Source organism: Ranitomeya imitator, chromosome 5 (genome assembly GCF_032444005.1).
Source record: "Ranitomeya imitator isolate aRanImi1 chromosome 5, aRanImi1.pri, whole genome shotgun sequence".
Lineage (NCBI taxonomy): Eukaryota > Metazoa > Chordata > Amphibia > Anura > Dendrobatidae > Ranitomeya > Ranitomeya imitator.
The window spans coordinates 688,694,881-688,718,243 of NC_091286.1; the positions used below are offsets into that span (position 1 = coordinate 688,694,881).

Below are 23,363 nucleotides of genomic sequence, written 5' to 3' on the forward strand. Positions count from 1 at the left end.
CACATCCATGACTGGAGAACTTGAAGGTGACATCCGCGAGATTTTTTTTTAGAACCACTTGTATTATAAGGTGATTATAAGGCGACCAAATGTAAATCTTATGGCCAATTTAATTTGGCATGTTGTCACCTTCAATGACACTCAGCTTCATCACAGTATCCTCATGTCAGAGGCAAAAGCCGTAAAAATGATAAAAGATGCATTATTTTTACATGTGGAGGGTGGGGTAATTGTCAACTGTATCACAGGCAGCTTCATCCCATTGAGCGCCATCCCAATGAGAGCCATCCATTTGAGAGCGATCTCATTGAGCGCCATCCCATTGAGCATCATCCCATTGAGCGTCATCCCATTGAGCGTCATCCCATTGAGCTTCATCCCATTGAGCGCCATCCCATTGAGTGCCATCTCATTGAGCATCATCCCATTGAGCGTCATCCCATTGAGCGTCATCCCATTGAGCGCCATCCCATTGAGCACCATCCCATTGAGCGCCGTCCCATTGAGTGCCATCTCATTGAGCATCATCCCATTGGGCGTCATCCCATTGAGCGCCATCCCATTGAGCGCCATCCCATTGAGCGCCATCCCATTGAGCGCCATCCCATTGAGCATATTCCCATTAAGCACCATTGACATTGACCGCCATCCTATTTAGCTTCATCCCATTGAGCGCCATCCCATTGAGCGCATTCCCATTGAGCACCATCCCATTGACATTGAGCTCCATCCCATTGAGCACATTCCCATTGAGCAATATCCCATTTAGCTTCATTCCATTGAGTTCCATCCTATTGAGACCCATCCCATTGAGCGCCATGCCATTGAGCGTATTCCCATTGAGCACCATTGACATTGACCGCCATCCTATTTAGCTTCATTCCATTGAGCGCCATCCCATTGAGCGCCATCCCATTGAGCGCATTCCCATTGAGCGCCATCCCATTGAGCGTATTCCCATTGAGCACCATTGACATTGACCGCCATCCTATTTAGCTTTATCCCATTGAGCACCATCCCATTGAGCGCCATCCCATTGACATTGAGCGCCATCCCATTGAGCAATATCCCATTTAGCTTCATTCCATTGAGTTCCATCCTATTGAGCCCCATCCCACTGAGCGCCATGCCATTGAGCGCTATCCCATTGAGCACTATTCCATTGAGAGCCATCCCACTGAGCACCAACTCATAGATCACCATCCCACTAAACATCATCCCATTGAGCATCGTCCTATTGAGTATCATCCCATTGAGCGCATTCCCATTGAGCGCCATCCCATTGACATTGAGCGCCATCCCATTGAGCAATATCCCATTGCGCACCATCCCAGACAGCACCTATACGAGACTGCTCGCATCCCAGGCTGCATCCAATCCAGGCTGCACTATTCATTGCTTACATGATGGCTACAGACATCTATACCACCACTGCATATGACATTTATGGAACGTGTAGTCAACCTCAAGCAGGTGGTGGCTAAAAGAAGATGGTAGCCACATTGAACCACAAATACAAATCTGATCCAATATTAAAGCTTTGGGTCAACAATAATACCCATTGGTCATCTGATCTCTTGATTCACTCCCGATAATACTACAATGACCTTTACCGCCATACAACAGATTTTGGATGTTCTTCGTCTCAACCTACTGGAGAAAAAGTCCTTCAAACCTCAGAAGTTTGCTTTTCCGCAGACTATTCCTTGCTCTGCATCATGTAGGGAACAATGGTCATTAGAAAGTGAGCAAGTTACAGTGTTTACGAAGGTCCATGTGACAAATTGTAAGTAAGATTTAGGAGGAAACTTCTGACAGCAGTTGAATGAGGTGCACCATGGACGGTACTCCATAACTCCTCAGAGCGTGGATCAGACCCAGGTACAATCAACTGCAGATCAAAATACCAAAATAAATAGGGTAATACATCTTTAAAAGCACCAAAGACCGCCATCTACACCCTCGCCTTCTACTATTTATAGCACCAGAGTGAAGAGCGCGCTCCAAAATCCGACCCTGAGAGACTAATGGCTGCAGTGACACAATGATGGATGTCACCAGCGCTGGCCCGGGACTCTACACAAAGCAACGAACTGCTGTTTCCAAAACTTCACCTCCATTAAGTGATTACACAATGACTGGGGCGTCCATTGTAAGACTGGAAAATACAGCGACCCCCGAGATCACCGGCAGCTGAAAGCTACAGTGTTAGTTTAATTAATTTTAATTTATTCTCCTCTATTTCAAAGTACAGTATACTGCAAGAGTTCAGGAAGCTGTGAAAAAGAATGCCGCCATCCTGTATGCTACATTCACATAATGGGCAGTATTATATGGTAGCAGTTATATTGTCATACATAGAAGCAGTATTATAGTAGTTATATTCTTGTACATAGGAGCAGTATTATAGTAGTTATATTCTTGTACATAGGAGCAGTATTATAGTAGTTATATTCTTGTACATAGGATCAGTATTATAGTAGTTATATTCTTGTACATAGGAGCAGTATTATAGTAGTTATATTCCTGTACATAGGTGCAGTATTATAGTAGTTATATTCCTGTACATAGGAGCAGTATTATAGTAGTTATATTCTTGTACATAGGGGCAGTATTATAGTAGATATATTCTTGTACATAGTGGACACTATTATAGTAGTTATATTCCTGTACATAGGAGCAGTATTATAGTAGTTATATTCTTGTACATAGGGGCAGTATTATAGTAGTTATATTCTTGTACATAGGGGCAGTATTATAGTAGTTATATTCTTATACATAGGAGCAGTATTATAGTAGTTATATTCTTGTACATAGGGGCAGTATTATAGTAGTTATATTCTTGCACATAGGGGCAGTATTATAGTAGTTATATTCTTGTACATAGGAGCAGTATTATAGTAGTTATATTCTCGTACATAGGGGCAGTATTATAGTAGTTATATTCTTGTACATAGGAGCAGTATTATAGTAGATATATTCTTGTACATAGGGGCAGTATTATAGTAGTTATATTCTTGTACATAGGAACAGTATTATAGTAGTTATATTCTTGTACATAGGGGCAGTATTATAGCAGTTATATTCTTGTACATAGGAGGCAGTATTATAGTAGTTATATTCTTGTACATAGGGGCAGTATTATAGTAGTTATATTCTTGTACATAGGAGGCAGTATTATAGTAGTTATATTCTTGTACATAGGAGGCAGTATTATAGTAGTTATATTCTTGTACATAGGAGGCAGTATTATAGTAGTTATATTCTTGTACATAGGGGCAGTATTATAGTAGTTATATTCTTGTACATAGGAGGCAGTATTATAGTAGTTATATTCTTGTACATAGGAGCAGTATTATAGTAGTTATATTCTTGTACATAGGGGCAGTATTATAGTAGTTATATTCTTGTACATAGGAGCAGTATTATAGTAGATATATTCTTGTACATAGGGGCAGTATTATAGTAGTTATATTCTTGTACATAGAGGCAGTATTATAGTAGATATATTCTTGTACATAGGGGCAGTATTATAGTAGTTATATTCTTGTACATAGGAGCAGTATTATAGTAGTTATATTCTTGTACATAGGGGCTGTATTATAGTAGTTATATTCTTGTACATAGGAACAGTATTATAGTAGTTATAGTCTTGTACATAGGGTGCAGTATTATAGTAGTTATATTCTTGTACATAGGGGCAGTATTATAGTAGTTATATTCTTGTACATAGGAGCAGTATTATAGTAGATATATTCTTGTACATAGGGGCAGTATTATAGTAGTTATATTCTTGTACATAGGAGGCAGTATTATAGTAGTTATATTCTTGTACATAGGGGCAGTATTATAGTAGTTATATTCTTGTACATAGGGGGCAGTATTATAGTAGTTATATTCTTGTACATAGGAGCAGTATTATAGTAGTTATATTCTTGTACACAGGAGCAGTATTATAGTAGTTATATTATTGTACATAGGGGCAGTATTATAGTAGTTATATTCTTGTACATAGGGGGCAGTATTATAGTAGTTATATTCTTGTACATGGGAGCAGTATTATAGTAGTTATATTCTTGTACATAGGATCAGTATTATAGTAGTTATATTGTTGTACATAGGGGCAGTATTATAGTAGTTATATTCTTGTACATAGGGGGCAGTATTATAGTAGTTATATTCTTGTACATAGGAGCAGTATTATAGTAGTTATATTCTTGTACATAGGAGCAGTATTATAGTAGTTATATTCTTGTACATATGGGGCAGTATTATAGTAGTTATATTCTTGTACATAGGAGCAGTATTATAGTAGTTATATTCTTGTACATAGGGGGCAGTATTATAGTAGTTATATTCTTGTACATAGGGGGCAGTATTATAGTAGTTATATTCTTGTACATAGGGGCAGTATTATAGTAGTTATATTCTTGTACATAGGGGGCAGTATTATAGTAGTTATATTCTTGTACATAAGGGCAGTATTATAGTAGTTATATTCTTGTACATAGGAGCAGCATTATAGTAGTTATATTCTTGTACATAGGGGGCAGTATTATAGTAGTTATATTCTTGTACATATGGGGCAGTATTATAGTAGTTATATTCTTGTACATAGGGGCAGTATTATAGTAGTTATATTCTTGTACATAGGGGGCAGTATTATAGTAGTTATATTCTTGTACATAGGGGGCAGTATTATAGTAGTTATATTCCTGTACATAGGGGGCAGTATTATAGTAGTTATATTCTTGTACATAGGAGCAGTATTATAGTAGTTATATTCTTGTACATAGGGGCAGTATTATAGTAGTTATATTCTTGTACATAGGAGCAGTATTATAGTAGTGGGAGTAGAATTATATTAGTTAATCCCAATGGTGCAGTATATTAGAAAAATGTGTCATTATTTTGGGTGATACTTTGTGTCCTGTGCATATTTCTTATCTGATTTCTTTCTCTGCAGTGACATCTATCAGACAGAGAAAGAGATTGTAAAAGACAAAGAAAGGAATAACCGGCAGCGTCCTCCTAAAATCATTGAACCAGTTCTGGCTCAGGATCCCCCTCCGAAGGTAAGCCTTCATATACCGTAGCATGGTGCAGGTTTGCATCTTTACCTACAGATCACAGATTCCTTTAGTCTTGTCCTGAGCTGCATTCGTCCTTTTCCTGGATTCCTGTTAGCTCTCAGGATCTCACATCTTCTTGTGGATCACTTGTTTCATGTTTTTACAGATTATGGGATGTTTCTAGTTTTTGAGGTCCCCATACGCTTTAGCAGATCCTGCCTACCGTCTTATATATTTGGGGGTCTCCAGTCTCTACCCCAATAGATGATGGAGAATGGAATGAAAAAGTAAAAACGTTTCCTTTCTCCCTCAGCCGATCCGCCCGAAATACAAAGCTTCAGCACCCGGTAATCTACTGGCCCCAAGTCTACAATTCCAGGTAATCACCGTTGTCCCGGTTGCCTTATGATTTGTCTTGCAGTTTTTATTGATCTCAGAGTCACAGATTTTAGAACATCGACATTTACACTTTTTATAATAGAAAACTTGTCAGTAATTGGTGACGTTTGGGTCGATGTATCTCACTCCTCGATACTTAGTAACTCTGGCCCTGAACTATTGTCTCAAAGTCTGGTCAGATCTCTGACTCACCTTTATATACATTGTATATGAGCTATCATCTCAGATCCCTGACATATATAGAAACTCTGAGCTATTATCTCAGATCTTTGACATATATAAAAGCTCAGACCTATTATCTCAGATCTCTGACTCACCTTTATATACATTGTAACATGTGAGCTCTGAGCTATCATCTCAGATCCCTGACATATATAGAAACTCTGACCTATTATCTCAGATCTGACATATATAAAAGCTCAGACCTATTATCTCGGATCTCTGACTCAACTTTATATACATTTGTAACATGTGAGTTCTGAGCTACTATCTCAGATCTCTGACATATATAAAAGCTCAGATCTATTATCTCGGATCTCTGATTCACCTTTATATACATTGTAACATGTGAGCTCTGAGCTATCATCTCAGATCCCTGGCACATATAGAATCTCTGACCTATTATCTCAGATCTCTAACATATATAAAAGCTCAGACCTATTATCTCAGATCGCTGACATATACTGTATTGAAGCTCTGACCTATTATCTCAGATCTCAGATCGTCACTGATTTTTAGTCTCAGATCTTCTGTGATTATCTCAGATCTCAGAGATAATAGTTCAGGTCTCCATGATCTCGTCATGACCGTTTCTTCACGGCCCTTCCATACCTCGGAGCAGCTGTCTATCTTCGGAGTAGAAAAGTCAATTTAATTCTTGCTGGCATCAACAGAATATTAACAGAAAAAAAATCACAGCAAAAGCGGAGTGAATTATTGTAAAGTCTTCCCTCCCGTTCCCAGATGTGTGTTGCCTATGTGATACTGAGCTGTGTGCGCGCTCTCCGCGGCGGCGGCGGCGGCAGCTGTGTGATACCCGGACGCGGGACGGACGAGCCTTTGTATTTGCTTTCCTGCTGTTCAGCAGAAATGATGTAATTTGGGCTCAGACCGATCGCTCACAAAGAGCCGCCGAGGTGTCATCTGGTCACAAGGCAGGAGAAAGTCAGAACATTCCCGCTGTGATTGGAAAAAACTTATCTATCAGCGTCAGGGCTGCTCACCGCTGAGATACCGGGTCCAGGACGGAAATATCTCCGCTCCGATCCTAATAGGTTTATGGGACCATTAAATGTCCTTTAGTGTTAATTAGCTCAGAAACGATCAGGCCAGAAATATCTGTGTTTAAAGCAGTGCAGAAAAAAGTCCCAACAGGACATAATATGAAAATCTGCGCCGACATTCAGTTTTTTTTTACAAGGAAATCCCATTAATATCAACAGTAATAGTTTCCGCCATATTTAAAATTTCCATGATCGTTTTTCTGATTTTGGACCCGCGCATTCTTCCCAACAGCACTCCGTGTGGCCCGGAGTGGTACTGCAAATAAAACTTACTCATTGTGCTTTACGATTAAAATATGAACTCCCTCATCCCTCCCCGAGGATGCTGATTTTTTTTTTTCTTACTCCCACCTCCAAGCACCAAAAACTTGTATTGCAAATTGGAATAAAAATTTTTGGGGGCGTTTTGAAAAGCAAAATGCAGATTTTTGCCATTGTTTTATTGGGTTATTCACTTTGCTGTAAAAAGAAATATCATGATAGCAGTGATTTGTTTTATACAGTGGGTACGGAAAGTGTTCAGACCCCTTTACATTTTTCACTCTCTGTTTCGTTGCAGCCATTTGGTAAATTCACAAAAGTTCATTTTTTTCCCATTAATGTTCACTCTGCACCCCATCTAGACTGAAAAAAAACAGAAATGTAGAATTTTTTGCAAATTTAATAAAAAAGAAAAACTGAAATATCCCATGGTCATAAGTCTTCAGACACTTTGCTCAGACACTCATATGTAAGTCACATGCTGTCCATTTCCTTGTGATCCTCCTTGAGATGGTTCTACTTCATTGGAGTCCAGCCGTGTGTAATTAAACTGATAGGACTTGATTTGGGAAGGCGCACACCTGTCTATATAAGACCTCACAGCTCACAGTGCATGTCAGACCAAATGAGAATCATGAGGTCAAAGGAACTGGCCAAGGAGCTCAGAGACAGAATTGTGGCAAGGCACAGATCTAGACAAGGTTACAACAGAATTTCTGCAGCACTCAAGGTTCCTAAGAGCACAGTGGCCTCCATAATCCTTACATGGAAGAAGTTTGGGACCACCAGAAGTCTTCCTAGACCTGGCCGTCCTGCCAAATTGAGCAATCATGTGAGAAGAGCCTTGGTGAGAGAGGTAAAGAAGAACCTCAAGATCACTGTGGCTGAGCTCCAGAGATGCAGTAGGGAGATGGGAGAAAGTTCAACAAAGTCAACTATCACTGCAGCCTCCACCAGTCCGACCTTTATGGTAGAGTGGCCCAACGGAAGCCTCTCCTCAGTGCAAGACATATGAAAGCCGCATAGAGTTTGCTAAAAAACACATGAAGGACTCCAGACTATGAGAAATAAGATTCTCTGGTCTGATGAGATGAAGATAGACCTTTATGGTGATAATTCTAAGAGGTATGTGTGGAGAAAACCAGACACTGCTCATCACCTGCCCAATACAATCCCAACAGTGAAACATGGTGGTGGCAGCATCATGCTATGGGGGTGTTTTTCAGCTGCAGGGACAGGGCGACTGGTTGTCATTGAAGGGAACATGAATGTGGCCAAGTACAGAGATATCCTGGATGAAAACCTCTTCCAGAGTGCTCTGGACCTCAGACTTGGCCAATGGTTCACCTTCCAACAAGACAATGACCCTAAGCACACAGCTAAAATACCAAAGGAGCGGCTTCAGAACAACTCTGAGACCATTCCTGACCGGCCGAACCAGAGTCCTGACCTAAACCCAATGGAGCATCTCTGGAGAGACCTGAAAATGGCGTCAACCAACGTTCACCATCCAACCTGAGGGAACTGGAGAGGATCTGCAAGGAAGAATGGCCGAGGATCCCCAAATCCAGGGGGGAAAAACTTGTTGCATCATTCCCAAGAAGACTCATGGCTGCACTAGCTCAAAAGGGGCTTCTACTCAATACTGAGCAAAGGGTCTGAAGACTTATGACCATGGGATATTTCAGTTTTTCTTTTTCAATAAATTTGCAAAAATTACTGCATTTCTGTTTTTTTTCAGTCAAGATGGAGTGCGGAGTGTACAATAATGAGAAAAAAATGAACTTTTTTGAATTTACCAAATGGCAGCAATGAAACAAAGAGTGAAAAATGTAAATGGGTCTGAAAACTTTCCGAACCCACTGTATATATAATTTTGCTACTTTTTTTTTTTTTTTTTTAAATACTCATGTAGGACAAATAATGTGATGTTTGAAGATTCGGATCTTTAAAGGCAAATGTGGCAAATATGCTTCTTTCACTGTTTTATTTTTAAAAGGTTTTTTTTTATTAAATTTAGTATTTTCTTTACATATTTAAAGAGTTACTGTTGTTTTAATTTTTTTAAATTTAAAAACAAAATCAATAATACACATAAAAATAAGCAACATTGTAATACTGTAACACATTTCATAAGTAAGAGTTACCGCCATTGGAATGGTTTGATGTAATGCTATGACAAGGCTAGATTTACAACTAAGTCTAGCCTTACCATAGAGCTTAGTCTAGCCTTGCCGTAGAGCTTAGTCTAGCCTTACCTAGAGCTTAGTCTAGCCTTACCTAGAGCTTAGTCTAGCCTTGCCGTAGAGCTTAGTCTAGCCTTGCCGTAGAGCTTAGTCTAGCCTTACCTAGAGCTTAGTCTAGCCTTACCTAGAGCTTAGTCTAGCCTTGCCATAGAGCTTAGTCTAGCCTTACCATAGAGCTTAGTCTAGCCTTACCATAGAGCTTAGTCTAGCCTTACCATAGAGCTTAGTCTAGCCTTACCATAGAGCTTAGTCTAGCCTTACCACAGAGCTTAGTCTAGCCTTGCCGTAGAGCTTAGTCTAGCCTTACCATAGAGCTTAGTCTAGCCTTACCATAGAGCTTAGTCTAGCCTTACCATAGAGCTTAGTCTAGCCTTACCATAGAGCTTAGTCTAGCCTTACCATAGAGCATAGTCTAGCCTTACCATAGAGCTAAGTCTAGCCTTACTATAGAGCTTAGTCTAGCCTTACCATAGAGCTTAGTCTAGCCTTACCATAGAGCTTAGTCTAGCCTTACCATAGAGCTAAGTCTAGCCTTACTATAGAGCTTAGTCTAGCCTTGCCGTAGAGCTTAGTCTAGCCTTGCCGTAGAACTTAGTCTAGCCTTGCCATAGAGCTTAGTCTAGCCTTGCAATAGAGCTTAGTCTAGCCTTACATAGAGCTTAGTCTAGCCTTGCTGTAGAGCTTAGTCTAGCCTTACCTAGAGCTTAGTCTAGCCTTGCCGTAGAGCTTAGTCTAGCCTTACCTAGAGCTTAGTCTAGCCTTGCCATAGAGCTTAGTCTAGCCTTGCCGTAGAGCTTAGTCTAGCCTTGCCATAGAGCTTAGTCTAGCCTTGCAATAGAGCTTAGTCTAGCCTTACATAGAGCTTAGTCTAGCCTTGCTGTAGAGCTTAGTCTAGCCTTACCTAGAGCTTAGTCTAGCCTTGCCGTAGAGCTTAGTCTAGCCTTACCTAGAGCTTAGTCTAGCCTTGCCATAGAGCTTAGTCTAGCCTTGCCGTAGAGCTTAGTCTAGCCTTGCCATAGAGCTTAGTCTAGCCTTACCTAGAGCTTAGTCTAGCCTTACATAGAGCTTAGTCTAGCATTGCCATAGAGCTTATTCTAGCCTTATTATAGAGCTTAGTCTAGCCTTGCCATAGAGCGTAGTCTAGCCTTACCATAGAGCTTAGTCTAGCCTTACCATAGAGCTTAGTCTAGCCTTACAATAGAGCTTAGTCTAGCCTTGCCGTAGCTCTATGGAAAGACTAGACTTGGCTAGACATCTGGGCTTGCCATGGAGCTTCTGTAAGTCCAGCCTTGCCAATGGCAGCACCCCATATTCAAGACTCTATACAAATTCTTCATCGTTGAGAACCGCTATTGCTTTTGCTGCGTTTCGCGCAGATCATCCTCGTCTATGTTGCGTTGACTTCTTTTTCCTGCGCTTCTTTGCTCTGCACCTGCCAAAGCTGCTAATTGTGTGTTTGTGTCTGTGCCCCGCACCTTCTCTGCGCAGGTGCCCGAGAGTCTGTGTGCCAGCTCGCCCACTCTCTGCAGCCCAACAGAATACCAGTCTCCAATTGACTCCACCCGCAGTCCACCGCTCCTGCGGCACAGCATCATCAAGCGGCGCAGCATGAGGGTAAGGCTTGCATGCTTGGCGTCACTATCGTGTCTCGTTGCCTGCTGACGGCTTGGTTTGGGCGCAACCATCGATGGTGCACGATATTTACTCCTTTGTTATGTTTTTCATTCCCGGGAAGGAAGAGGACTTTCTAAAGCCCAGCAGTCGCGAGGAAGCCCAGAAAATATGGGAGAAAGAACGGGCAAAGATGCTGCAGGTCATGAATCGTCAGCAGCAGCAGATGGTGGAAGACAACGCATGGCTGAAACAAGAAGAAAGGTCTCTGGTCAATAACCTCAAGGTAAGAAGACTGCTGGGGGGCACCACTGCCACAAAAGGGCATTTACTTACGAAACATACATTTTTCAATGTTCGTTTTCCCCTTTTGTGTCTTCTTCATCATCACTGCCAATCTGTGTTCTGCAGGCAGGCTGCTGGGCAGTGATATGTCTGTTTCTGCCCATTGTATTCATTCTATTGGTCTTTCACTCCTCCTTCTAATTCACATAATTTTAGCCAGTCTCCTTCTCCCTCTTGCAGCTGCCCTTTCATAGGCAGTCTCCTTTCCCATCAGTATGTTGCAATATAGACCCACATATGGTCTCCTTTCTTTTCTCAACTTTAAATATAATTTCCAGAAAATTGCTTAGTCAGTCTCCTTCCCACACTGGCAGCTGTAAATATATTAACCAGTATGTCCCCTCGATCAGCCTCCTTCCCACTCTGGCAGCTAAAAATGTAGGCACCAATACACCAATAAGTCTGCTTCCTGCTTTCACAGAAAATAGTCCTCTTAGTCAGTCTGCTTGACACACTCGCAACTATTCATACTGTATATATACCTGTATGTCCCCTTGATCAGTTTCCTTCACCCTCTGGCAACTTAAAATATAATCATCAATAAGATATTAGTCAATTCCCACTTTCACAGAAGACAGTCCAAAGTAAGTTCTCCACTCTGCAGCTATATAGTCAGCAATGCTTTCACCTTCTTCTTCCTGCTCAGTAATTCCCTGTTCCCTTAGTCACCTTCTGGCAGTTGCTTTTCTTGTCCCCTGTTGGTCCACTTTTCCATCTCACAGTTTTACATTTAACCCCTAGTACATTCCTTTAGTCAGACACCTTCACCCTCTGGCAGTTGTAAACATAGCCCACCATAAGTTTTCTAGTCAGTCTACATCTCCCTCTGTATACTGTATGTATAATCCCCAATCAGTTTCCTTCTCCCTCTGGCAGCCTCAAATACAGTATAAGTAAGTTTCCATGTAGATGATAATTGTACCATGGAGTCTGCAGCTGTGAAAAGTAATATTTATTTATTTCTCACTCACAAGTCAATACTCAAGAACTGTCTTTGCTTTGTTATATACTGCTGTCTTACTGTACAGGGCAGGGTTGTCCTATGTAGGATCCAGCAGTGGAGAGAGTGACTGAGCATGTGAGTCCACTAGTACTCCTCTTATACAGTGGACATGCACATTGCTATACACTCCGTACACCGGGTGGCTCCTTTGGGCTGTTGACTTTTTGTCTTTTAATGTTTTTCTTTTGTAACCTTAAAGGGAAATCAGAAAACAACCTCCTGTTTAATACAGGTTATTGTGTTACATGTATTTTATTTTTAAAATGACAATATTTATTATATTCAAATCGCAATTTTTATTAAAAAAACACACACATTAGAAATCCTGCAATTCCTTCACTGACCACTGGGGCTTTTGTACGCTGTAACTTCCTGTTACATCAGGAAGTGCACATGTACATTAGCCACATTGGCGACTATTTTGTATCAAAGCATCTAATGAGCGGGTGCAAATGTCATTCTGAATTGATGGAGCTGGAACGTCGCGTTATTAGCAGTGTATAGAGGTGTAATCCTTCCTCTGATGATAAGGAAACTGATGAAAACACTTCCTGAAAAGACAGGAAATATCAGTCTAAAATATCCCCAGTGGCCAATGTGAAAATTGCAAGTTTAGTAATTTTGTATTTTAATAATGGAAGTGATACAAAAACAAATGTGACACAAAAGCAATAGGTAGTTTTCCCTTTAAACATGCAATACAACAAATGTATCCAATGAACGGCAGTAATCGTGTCGCTCATCCCCGTCATCGTTTTCAGATATTGCTCCCTATTATCATCGCAGCACATTCAGGTCCATTCATTATAGCGGGGGTGTCCCCAGGCCCCCGTGTAACTCAGGCCGTCAGATGATTAATTCAAAGGGACAGAAAATCACTTGTGAAATCAGTAAAACAGTCTTCTACTGTAGATACATCAATACGCTAATGGCTGCTCTCCTCCTGCTGGCAGCGCTGGGTCCGGGGGAGGGGGGAACAACATTTTCCTTTTTTTTTTCCCGCTGGAATAATGATCTTCAGGAGAAAAATAATTTTTCAGTATTTTATGATCCTGGCTGCAGCAATGAGCAATCCAACGGGTCGTAATGAGTAGAGGAGCGTAATGCGAGGATTCGTGCATGAAGCGATCACCAGCCAGGATCTGGTACAATACAAAAGTGCTGCTGGGTGCATGGAGTGTGGAGAAAACAGAGGAAGTATCAGAGATGTATTTAGGGCAGGCTTAAAACGATGGCAAATGGGAATTAACTGCATTTTCTGGGGTTTCACACTCCAGAGAAGCGGTGCAGCACAAGAAAACTCTTGGAGAGTCTGTTGCTCTCTGGCCAGATCCTGGAACCACCTGAGTCAAATTCGTCACCTGATCGCACTGTGTACAAATAGGATCCATACAGGTAGGGGGAAAAAAAATCAGGTGAATTGTAATGTGAACCTAGTCACTATTTATGGATAAGCCATGAGGCAGACGAGAGGTCCGAGGTCAAAAGCCAAGAGAGTTTGTCATAGAGAGAGGGGTGAGAAGAAGGTGTAGTCAGGAAACAGTCCGAGGTTAATATTCCAAGAAGATCATGACAAAAGGGCTCGGCAAACGGATGGTCAAGGGCTAGACAAATGGATAGTCAAGGTCTAGGCAAACGGATGGTCAAGGGCTAGGCAAACGTATGGTCAAGGGCTAGGCAAACGGATGGTCAAGGGCAACGCAAATGGATGGTCAAGGGCTAGGCAAATGGATGGTCAAGGGCTAGGCAAATGGATGGTCAAGGGCTAGGCAAATGGATGGTCAAGGGCTAGGCAAATGGATGGTCAAGGGCTAGGCAAACGGATGGTCAAGGGCTAGGCAAATGGATGGTCAAGGGCTAGGCAAATGTATGGTCAAGGGCTAGGCAAACGTATGGTCAAGGGCTAGGCAAATAGATGGTCAAGGGCTAGGCAAACGGATGGTCAAGGGCTAGGCAAATGGATGGTCAAGGGCTAGGCAAACGGATGGTTAAGTGCTAGGCAAATGGATGGTCAAGGGCTAGGCAAATGAATGGTCAAGGGCTAGACAAGTGTTTCCCAAACTCCAGTCCTCACGGACCCCATGGGTCATGTTTTCAGGATTTCCATAGTGTTGCACAGGTGAGACAATTCCTGATGCCTTGATGATACTTCCACTACTTGCGCAATACTAAGGAGTTCCTGAAAACATGACCCGTGGGGTCCATGAGGACTGGAGTTTGGGAACCACTGGGCTAGACAAATGGATGGTCAAGGGCTAGGCAAACGGATGGTCAAGACAAATCCGAGGTTGAGCAGCAAAAATCTGAATAACAGACAAGCAGCACACAGAGCACACACACACCTACTACCTACAAAGCTACAATTGGCAGCAATCTAAGGCAGAGAGATGGTTAAATAGCTGGGTAATGACTCTGGGCAAGAGACACATGGATGAAGCCCCTCGTCACACTAGTTACTGGCAGCTCAGCACACCCTAGCAGCATCTGATTGTCCATCGCCATACTGACAGCTCAGCACACCCTATTCCTAGATTGGACGGCAGACCTGTTATTCACTGTGTCCAACAAATAAGATGGAGATGGTGGCGCTAAATGGCTTACTTCTGGTGATGCAGGGTTGCAGCACTTGGAGTATAAGCAGTGAGACTCAGCACATCCGTGGTACACCAATGGGAACCGGGAAGGCTAAAAATATGAAGGTTATGTTGGTGCGCTGCCAAAAGACGTTAGTGAGGATGCAGTAAGGAAAATAAGTACCTCTTATCTAGGAGCAAAATTGCAAAACTGATTTCGGCTCCGGACTTGATGAAGACTCCGATCCGCAGCTTAAAAGTGGATGGTGATTTTGATCCTAAGTAAAAGGTTCTTATTTTAATTACCGCATTCTCACTATGGCAGCGCACCAACATTACCTTTATATATACAGCACAGAGCAAAAGTTTGGACACACCTTCTCATTTAAAGATTTTTCTGTATCTTCATGACTATGAAAATTGTAAAATTCACACTGAAGGCATCAAAACTATGAATTAACACATGTAGAATTATATACTTAACAAAAAGTGTGAAACAACTGAAATTATGTCTTATATTCTAGGTTCTTCAAAGTAGCCACCTTTTGCTTTGATGACTGCTTTGCACACTCTTGGCATTCTCTTGATGAGCTTCAAGAGGTAGTCACCGGGAATGGTCTTCCAACAATCTTGAAGGAGTTCCCAGAGATGCTTAGCACTTGTTGGCCCTTTTGCCTTCACTCTGTGGTCCAGCTCACCCCAAACCATCTTGATTGGGTTCAGGTCTGGTGACTGTGGAGGCCAGGTCATCTGGCGTAGCACCCATCACTCTCCTTCCTGGTCAAATAGCCCTTACACAGCCTGGAGGTGTGTTTGGGGTCATTGTCCTGTTGAAAAATAAATGATGGTCCAACTAAACGCAAACCGGATGGAATAGCATGCCGCTGCAAGATGCTGTGGTAGCCTTGCTGGTTCAGTATGCCTTCAATTTTGAATAAATCCCCAACAGTGTCACCAGCAAAGCCCCCCCCACACCATCACACCTCCTCCTCCATGCTTCACGGTGGGAACCAGGCATGTAGAGTCCATCCGTTCACCTTTTCTGCGTCGCACAAAGACACGGTGGTTGGAACCAAAGATCTCAAATTTGGACTCATCAGACCAAAGCACAGATTTCCACTGGTCTAATGTCCATTCCTTGTGTTCTTTAGCCCAAACAAGTCTCTTCTGCTTGTTGCCTGTCCTTAGCAGTGGTTTCCGAGCAGCTATTTTACCATGAAGGCCTGCTGCACAAAGTCTCCTCTTAACAGTTGTTGTAGAGATGTGTCTGCTGCTAGAACTCTGTGTGGCATTGACCTGGTCTCTAATCTGAGCTGCTGTTAACCTGCGATTTCTGAGGCTGGTGACTCGGATAAACTTATCCTCAGAAGCAGAGGTGACTCTTGGTCTTCCTTTCCTGGGGCGGTCCTCATGTGAGCCAGTTTCTTTGTAGCGCTTGATGGTTTTTGCCACTGCACTTGGAGAAACTTTCAAAGTTTGCCCTATTTTTCGGACTGACTGACCTTCATTTCTTAAAGTAATGACGGCCACTCGTTTTTCTTTACTTAGCTGCCTTTTTCTTGCCATAGTACAAATTCTAACAGTCCATTCAGAAGGTCTATCAGATGTGTATCCACCAGACTTCTACACAACACAACTGATGGTCCCAACCCCATTTATAAGGCAAGAAATCCCACTTATTAAACCTGACAGGGCACACCTGTGAAGTGAAAACCATTCCTGGTGACTACCTCTTGAAGCTCATCAAGAGAATGCCAAGAGTGTGCAAAGCAGTCATCAAAGCAAAAGGTGGCTACTTTGAAGAACCTAGAATATAAGACATAATTTCAGTTGTTTCACACTTTTTTGTTAAGTATATAATTCCACATGTGTTAATTCATAGTTTTGATGCCTTCAGTGTGAATGTACAATATCATAGTCATGAAAATACAGAAAAATCTTTAAATGAGAAGGTGTCCAAACTTTTGCTCTGTACTGTATACATATATATTCACTGCTCCCAGACACTCAGATAAGAAGAATTGTGATAACTGTGGAGAGGACTTTTAAGTTGATAAAGATGAGGACGACGTGTAGGACGGTGCAGCACTGTGGAGAGGACATGTAGGGTGGTAGACAGATGAGGAGGAGATGTAGGACGGTGCAGCACTGTGGAGAGGATGGGTAGAGTGATAGATAGAGATGATGGGTAGGGTGGAAGATCGACATGAGAAGGTGTAGTAGTGCGGTGTAGCACTGTGGAACGTCCGCCAGGGCCGTGGGGTACCCGGTATCGGGTCTGGTCGCTAATAAAGGAGTGGTCACAGTGGCTGCGACCCAGTTTTTGGGTCTGGGCGCCCAAGTAAAAGGGAAAGTCTTTAAAGGAGTTTTATGAATAAAGTTTGTTTGTGATGCCACCTGTGGTATTCGGTCACAGATAACTGACGCTGCTTAAAGGGGTCCTCTGGGGTGATGTTATAGTAACATAGTAACATAGTTAGTAAGGCCGAAAAAAGACATTTGTCCATCCAGTTCAGCCTATATTCCATCATAATAAATCCCCAGATCTACGTCCTTCTACAGAACCTAATAATTGTATGATACAATATTGTTCTGCTCCAGGAAGACATCCAGGCCTATCTTGAACCCCTCGACTGAGTTCGCCATCACCACCTCCTCAGGCAAGCAATTCCAGATTCTCACTGCCCTAACAGTAAAGAATCCTCTTCTATGTTGGTGGCAAAACCTTCTCTCCTCCAGACGCAAAGAATGCCCCCTTGTGCCCGTCACCTTCCTTGGTATAAACAGATCCTCAGCGAGATATTTGTATTGTCCCCTTATATACTTATACATGGTTATTAGATCGCCCCTCAGTCGTCTTTTTTCTAGACTAAATAATCCTAATTTCGCTAATCTATCTGGGTATTGTAGTTCTCCCATCCCCTTTATTAATTTTGTTGCCCTCCTTTGTACTCTCTCTAGTTCCATTATATCCTTCCTGAGCACCGGTGCCCAAAACTGGACACAGTACTCCATGTGCGGTCTAACTAGGGATTTGTACAGAGGCAGTATAATGCTCTCATCATGTGTATCCAGACCTCTTTTAATGCACCCCATGATCCTGTTTGCCTTGGCAGCTGCTGCCTGGCACTGGCTGCTCCAGGTAAGTTTATCATTAACTAGGATCCCCAAGTCCTTCTCCCTGTCAGATTTACCCAGTGGTTTCCCGTTCAGTGTGTAATGGTGATATTGATTCCCTCTTCCCATGTGTATAACCTTACATTTATCATTGTTAAACCTCATCTGCCACCTTTCAGTTATGACCCGGGCTCTATGCGCCAATGTGTATTCAGGTGTTAGGGCAGACAGGTGACGTGTAATCCAGCTGTCCTGCTGGTTTCTGCTGTGCTTCGTGGAGTCTGACACAACCTCGGTCTTCCGGCTACTGGTGTTTGCTCTCTGCAAGGAGGTAGCTCAGTCGCAGCTATTCTCCCCAGTTCTTTCTCTCCTGTGCTTCTCTCTCTTGCACGCTCACTACAATGTGTTCTTCTCTCTGTATTCTCCCTATCCAGGAGCTGCAGTACCATCTTGGCTGTACGGCCCCTCAGCTTCCTTCTCCTCTGTCTCTGACAGGAACTAACTGAATTCCTTTCCCTCCAGACCAGAATATATATAGGGGAGTGACCCATGAGCTGGATCAGGGCTCCCCCTTCTGGCCTGGAGTGTGAACATGTTGTATGCTTGTGGTTACCTGATAAAGAAGATCTTCCTTTGCTTCCAAGTGTGACATCACTCTCCCCGTGAGGAAAGCAATGCCACTGTGACAACCAGGACCCTGGGGTGTTACAGCTGCAGAGAGGATGGGTAGGGTGTTAGATAGGCAGCAGGAGTAATAGTGCGGTGCAGCACTGTGGAGAGGACAAGTAGGGTGGTAGACAGAGATGAGGAGGACATGTAGGGCAGTGCAGCGTTGTCGAAAGTTTTTTGGGTGAAAGTGATATATTTATATTGTTCTCTGTGTCAGATAGGTAACCAGTGCAATGACTGGCACAGGGTGAAGTGTTATGGACCTGGTGGTTAGGAGCACCTGGAACGACCTGATGGTTAACCTCACACAGGACAAGCTCTGGGAAGTGGGAGCTCTGCTGACCGCAATCCCTAATCCAATTACACAACTAGAAATAGCCGTGGAGCGTACCTAACACGACCTAGACGCCTCTTCACAGCCTTAGAGCTAACTAGCCCTAAAGATAGAAAATAAAGCCTACCTTGCCTCAGAGAAATTCCCCAAAGGAAAAGGCAGCCCCCCACATATATTAACCGTGAGTTAAGATGAAAGTCACAAACACAGAAATGAAACAGGTTTCAGCAAAGGGAGGCCAGACTTACTAAACAGACTGAGGATAGGAAAGGTATCTTTGCGGTCAGCACAAAACACTACAAAAAGACCACGCAGAGTGTGCAAAAAGACCTCCGCACCGACTCACGGTGCAGAGGTGCCACTCTGCAACCCAGAGCTTCCAGCTAGCAAGGCTAGATCATGATAGCCAGCTGGACAATGAAACAATGAACAAATAATTAACTAGTAGGGACTTAGCTTCTGCTAGAGTAGACGGGTCACCAGAAAGATCCAAGAGCGAACTGAACCAGTACAAGAACATTGACAGCTGGCATGGAGTAACGATCTGAGTGGAGTTAAATAGAACAGCCAGCCAAAGAATAAACTACGTCACCTGTGGAAGGAACTTCAGAAGCAGCAGCTCCACTCACAGCCACCAGAGGGAGTCCATGGACAGAACTCGCCGAAGTACCATTCATGACCACAGGAGGGAGTTCGATAACAGAATTCACAACAGTACCCCCCCTTGAGGAGGGGTCACCGAACCCTCACCAGAGCCCCCAGGCCGATCAGGACGAGCCAAATGAAAGGCACGAACTAGATCGGCAGCATGAACATCAGAGGCAAAAACCCAGGAATTATCTTCCTGACCATAATCCTTCCACTTGACCAGGTACTGGAGTTTCCGTCTCGAAATACGAGAATCCAAAATCTTCTCCACCACATACTCCAACTCCCCCTCGACCAACACCGGGGCCGGAGGATCAACGGAGGGAACCATAGGCGCCACGTATCTCCGCAATAACGACCTATGGAACACATTATGGATGGCAAAAGAAGCTGGAAGGGCCAAACGAAATGACACAGGATTGAGAACTTCAGAAATCTTATACGGACCAATGAAACGAGGCTTAAACTTAGGAGAGGAAACCTTCATAGGAACATGACGAGATGACAACCAAACCAAGTCCCCAACACGAAGTCGGGGACCAACACAGCGCCGGCGGTTAGCGAAACATTGAGCCTTCTCCTGGGACAATGTCAAATTGTCCACCACATGAGTCCAAATCTGCTGCAACCTGTCCACCACCGTATCCACACCAGGACAGTCCGAAGGCTCAACCTGCCCTGAAGAGAAACGAGGATGGAAACCAGAATTACAGAAAAAAGGCGAAACCAAAGTAGCCGAGCTGGCCCGATTATTAAGGGCGAACTCAGCCAAAGGCAAGAAGGACACCCAATCATCCTGATCAGCAGAAACAAAGCATCTCAGATATGTTTCCAAAGTCTGATTAGTTCGTTCGGTTTGGCCATTTGTCTGAGGATGGAAAGCTGAAGAAAAAGACAAATCAATGCCCATCTTAGCACAAAAGGACCGCCAAAACCTCGAAACAAACTGGGAACCTCTGTCCGAGACGATGTTCTCCGAAATGCCATGCAAACGAACCACATGCTGGAAAAACAATGGCACCAAATCAGAGGAGGAAGGCAATTTAGACAAGGGTACCAAATGGACCATCTTAGAGAAGCGATCACAAACCACCCAAATGACCGACATCCTTTGAGAGACAGGGAGATCTGAAATAAAATCCATGGAAATATGCGTCCAGGGCCTCTTCGGGACCAGCAAGGGCAAAAGCAACCCACTGGCACGAGAACAGCAGGGCTTAGCCCGAGCACAAGTCCCACAGGCCTGCACAAAAGAACGCACATCCCGTGACAAAGAAGGCCACCAAAAGGATCTAGCCACCAAATCTCTGGTACCAAAGATTCCAGGATGACCCGCCAACACCGAACAATGAATCTCAGAGATAACTCTACTAGTCCATCTATCAGGGACAAACAGTTTCTCCGCTGGACAACGGTCAGGTCTATCAGCCTGAAACTTCTGCAGCACGCGCCGCAAATCAGGGGAGATGGCAGACAAAATTACCCCCTCTTTGAGAATACCCGCCGGCTCAGGAACACCCGGAGAGTCAGGCACAAAACTCCTTGACAGGGCATCAGCCTTCACATTCTTAGAGCCCGGAAGGTACGAAACCACAAAATCAAAACGGGAGAAAAACAGCGACCATCGAGCCTGTCTAGGATTCAACCGTTTGGCAGACTCGAGATAAGTCAAATTCTTGTGATCCGTCAAGACCACCACGCGATGCTTGGCTCCTTCAAGCCAATGTCGCCACTCCTCGAATGCCCACTTCATGGCCAACAACTCTCGATTGCCAACATCATAATTGCGCTTAGCAGGCGAGAATTTTCTAGAAAAGAAGGCACATGGTTTCATCACCGAGCCATCAGAACTTCTTTGCGACAAAACAGCCCCTGCTCCAATCTCAGAAGCATCAACCTCGACCTGAAACGGGAGCGAAACATCTGGCTGGCACAACACAGGGGCAGAAGAAAAATGACGCTTCAACTCCTGAAAAGCCTCTACAGCCGCAGAGGACCAATTGACCACATCAGCACCTTTCTTGGTCAAATCAGTCAACGGTTTAGCAACACTAGAAAAATTAGCGATGAAGCGACGGTAAAAATTAGCAAAGCCCAGGAACTTCTGCAGGCTCTTCACAGATGTCGGCTGAGTCCAATCATAAATGGCCTGAACTTTAACAGGGTCCATCTCGATAGTAGAAGGGGAAAAAATGAAACCCAAAAATGAAACCTTCTGAACCCCAAAGAGACATTTCGACCCCTTCACAAACAAGGAATTCGCACGAAGGACCTGGAACACCATTCTGACCTGCTTCACATGAGACTCCCAATCATCCGAAAAGACCAAAATATCATCCAAATATACAATCATGAATCTATCTAGGTACTTTCGGAAGATGTCATGCATAAAGGACTGAAACACAGATGGAGCATTAGAAAGCCCGAATGGCATCACCAGGTACTCAAAATGGCCCTCGGGCGTATTAAATGCTGTTTTCCATTCATCGCCCTGTTTAATTCGCACAAGATTATACGCCCCTCGAAGATCTATCTTGGTGAACCAACTAGCCCCCTTAATCCAAGCAAACAAATCAGACAGCAGCGGCAAAGGGTACTGAAATTTGACTGTGATCTTATTAAGAAGGCGGTAATCAATACAAGGTCTCAAAGAGCCATCCTTCTTGGCCACGAAAAAGAACCCTGTTCCCAACGGTGATGATGACGGGCGAATATGACCTTTCTCCAAGGATTCCTTTATATAACTCCGCATAGCGGCGTGCTCTGGCACAGATAAATTAAACAGTCGGCCCTTAGGAAATTTACTACCCGGAATCAAATTAATAGCACAATCGCAATCCCTATGAGGAGGTAAGGCACCGGATTTGGGCTCTTCAAATACATCCCAGTAATCTGACAAAAACTCAGGGACTTCAGAAGGAGTGGAAGGCGAAATTGACAACAATGGAACATCACCAAGGTACCCCCTGACAACCCCAGCCGGACACAGACATAGATTTCCAATCCAATACTGGATTATGGACCTGTAGCCATGGCAACCCCAAAACGACCACATCATGCAGAATATGCAACACCAAAAAGCGAATATCCTCCTGATGTGCAGGAGCCATGCACATGGTCAACTGAGTCCAGTACTGAGGCTTATTCTTGGCCAAAGGCGTAGCATCAATTCCTCTCATGGAATAGGATACTGCAAGGGCTCCAAGAAAAAACCACAGCGCCTGGCAAAATCCAAGTCCATCAAATTCAGGGCAGCGCCTGAATCCACAAATGCCATGACAGAATAGGATGACAAAGAGCAGATCAAAGTAATGGACAAAAGAAATTTAGACTGTACCGTACCAATGGTCGCAGACCTAGCGAACCGCTTAGTGCGCTTAGGACAATCGGAGATAGCATGAGTGGAATCACCACAATAGAAACACAGCCCATTCCGACGTTTGTGTTCTTGCCGTTCAGCTCTGGTCAAAGTCCTATCACACTGCATAGGCTCAGGCCTATGCTCAGAGAATACCGCCAAATGGTGCACAGCTTTGCGCTCACGCAAGCGCCGATCGATCTGAATGGCCAAGGACATAGACTCATTCAGACCAGCAGGCGTGGGAAATCCCACCATGACATCCTTAAGGGCTTCAGAAAGACCCTTTCTGAAAATTGCCGCCAGGGCACACTCATTCCACTGAGTAAGCACAGACCACTTTCTAAACTTCTGACAGTGCACCTCCGCTTCATCCTGACCCTGACACAAAGCCAGCAAGATTTTCTCTGCCTGATCCACTGAATTAGGTTCATCATAAAGCAA

The 23,363-nt window shown here is 43.5% G+C and overlaps 1 protein-coding gene across 5 annotated transcripts in view; it reads left to right on the top strand.

Annotated features, from left to right (window-relative positions):
- PTK2B (protein tyrosine kinase 2 beta) overlaps nucleotides 1–23,363 on the top strand; it is a 167,307-nt gene that overhangs the window by 127,755 nt on the left and 16,189 nt on the right. For 4 of the 5 annotated variants that reach the window (XM_069728437.1, XM_069728438.1, XM_069728441.1 and 1 more), the window contains 4 exons: nucleotides 4,967–5,075; nucleotides 5,386–5,451; nucleotides 10,750–10,875; nucleotides 10,997–11,158. In XM_069728437.1, the coding sequence (XP_069584538.1) occupies nucleotides 4,967–5,075; nucleotides 5,386–5,451; nucleotides 10,750–10,875; nucleotides 10,997–11,158 (463 nt within the window). The remainder of the gene's footprint in view (nucleotides 1–4,966; nucleotides 5,076–5,385; nucleotides 5,452–10,749; nucleotides 10,876–10,996; nucleotides 11,159–23,363) is intronic. The other variant, XM_069728440.1, reaches the window with a different exon arrangement.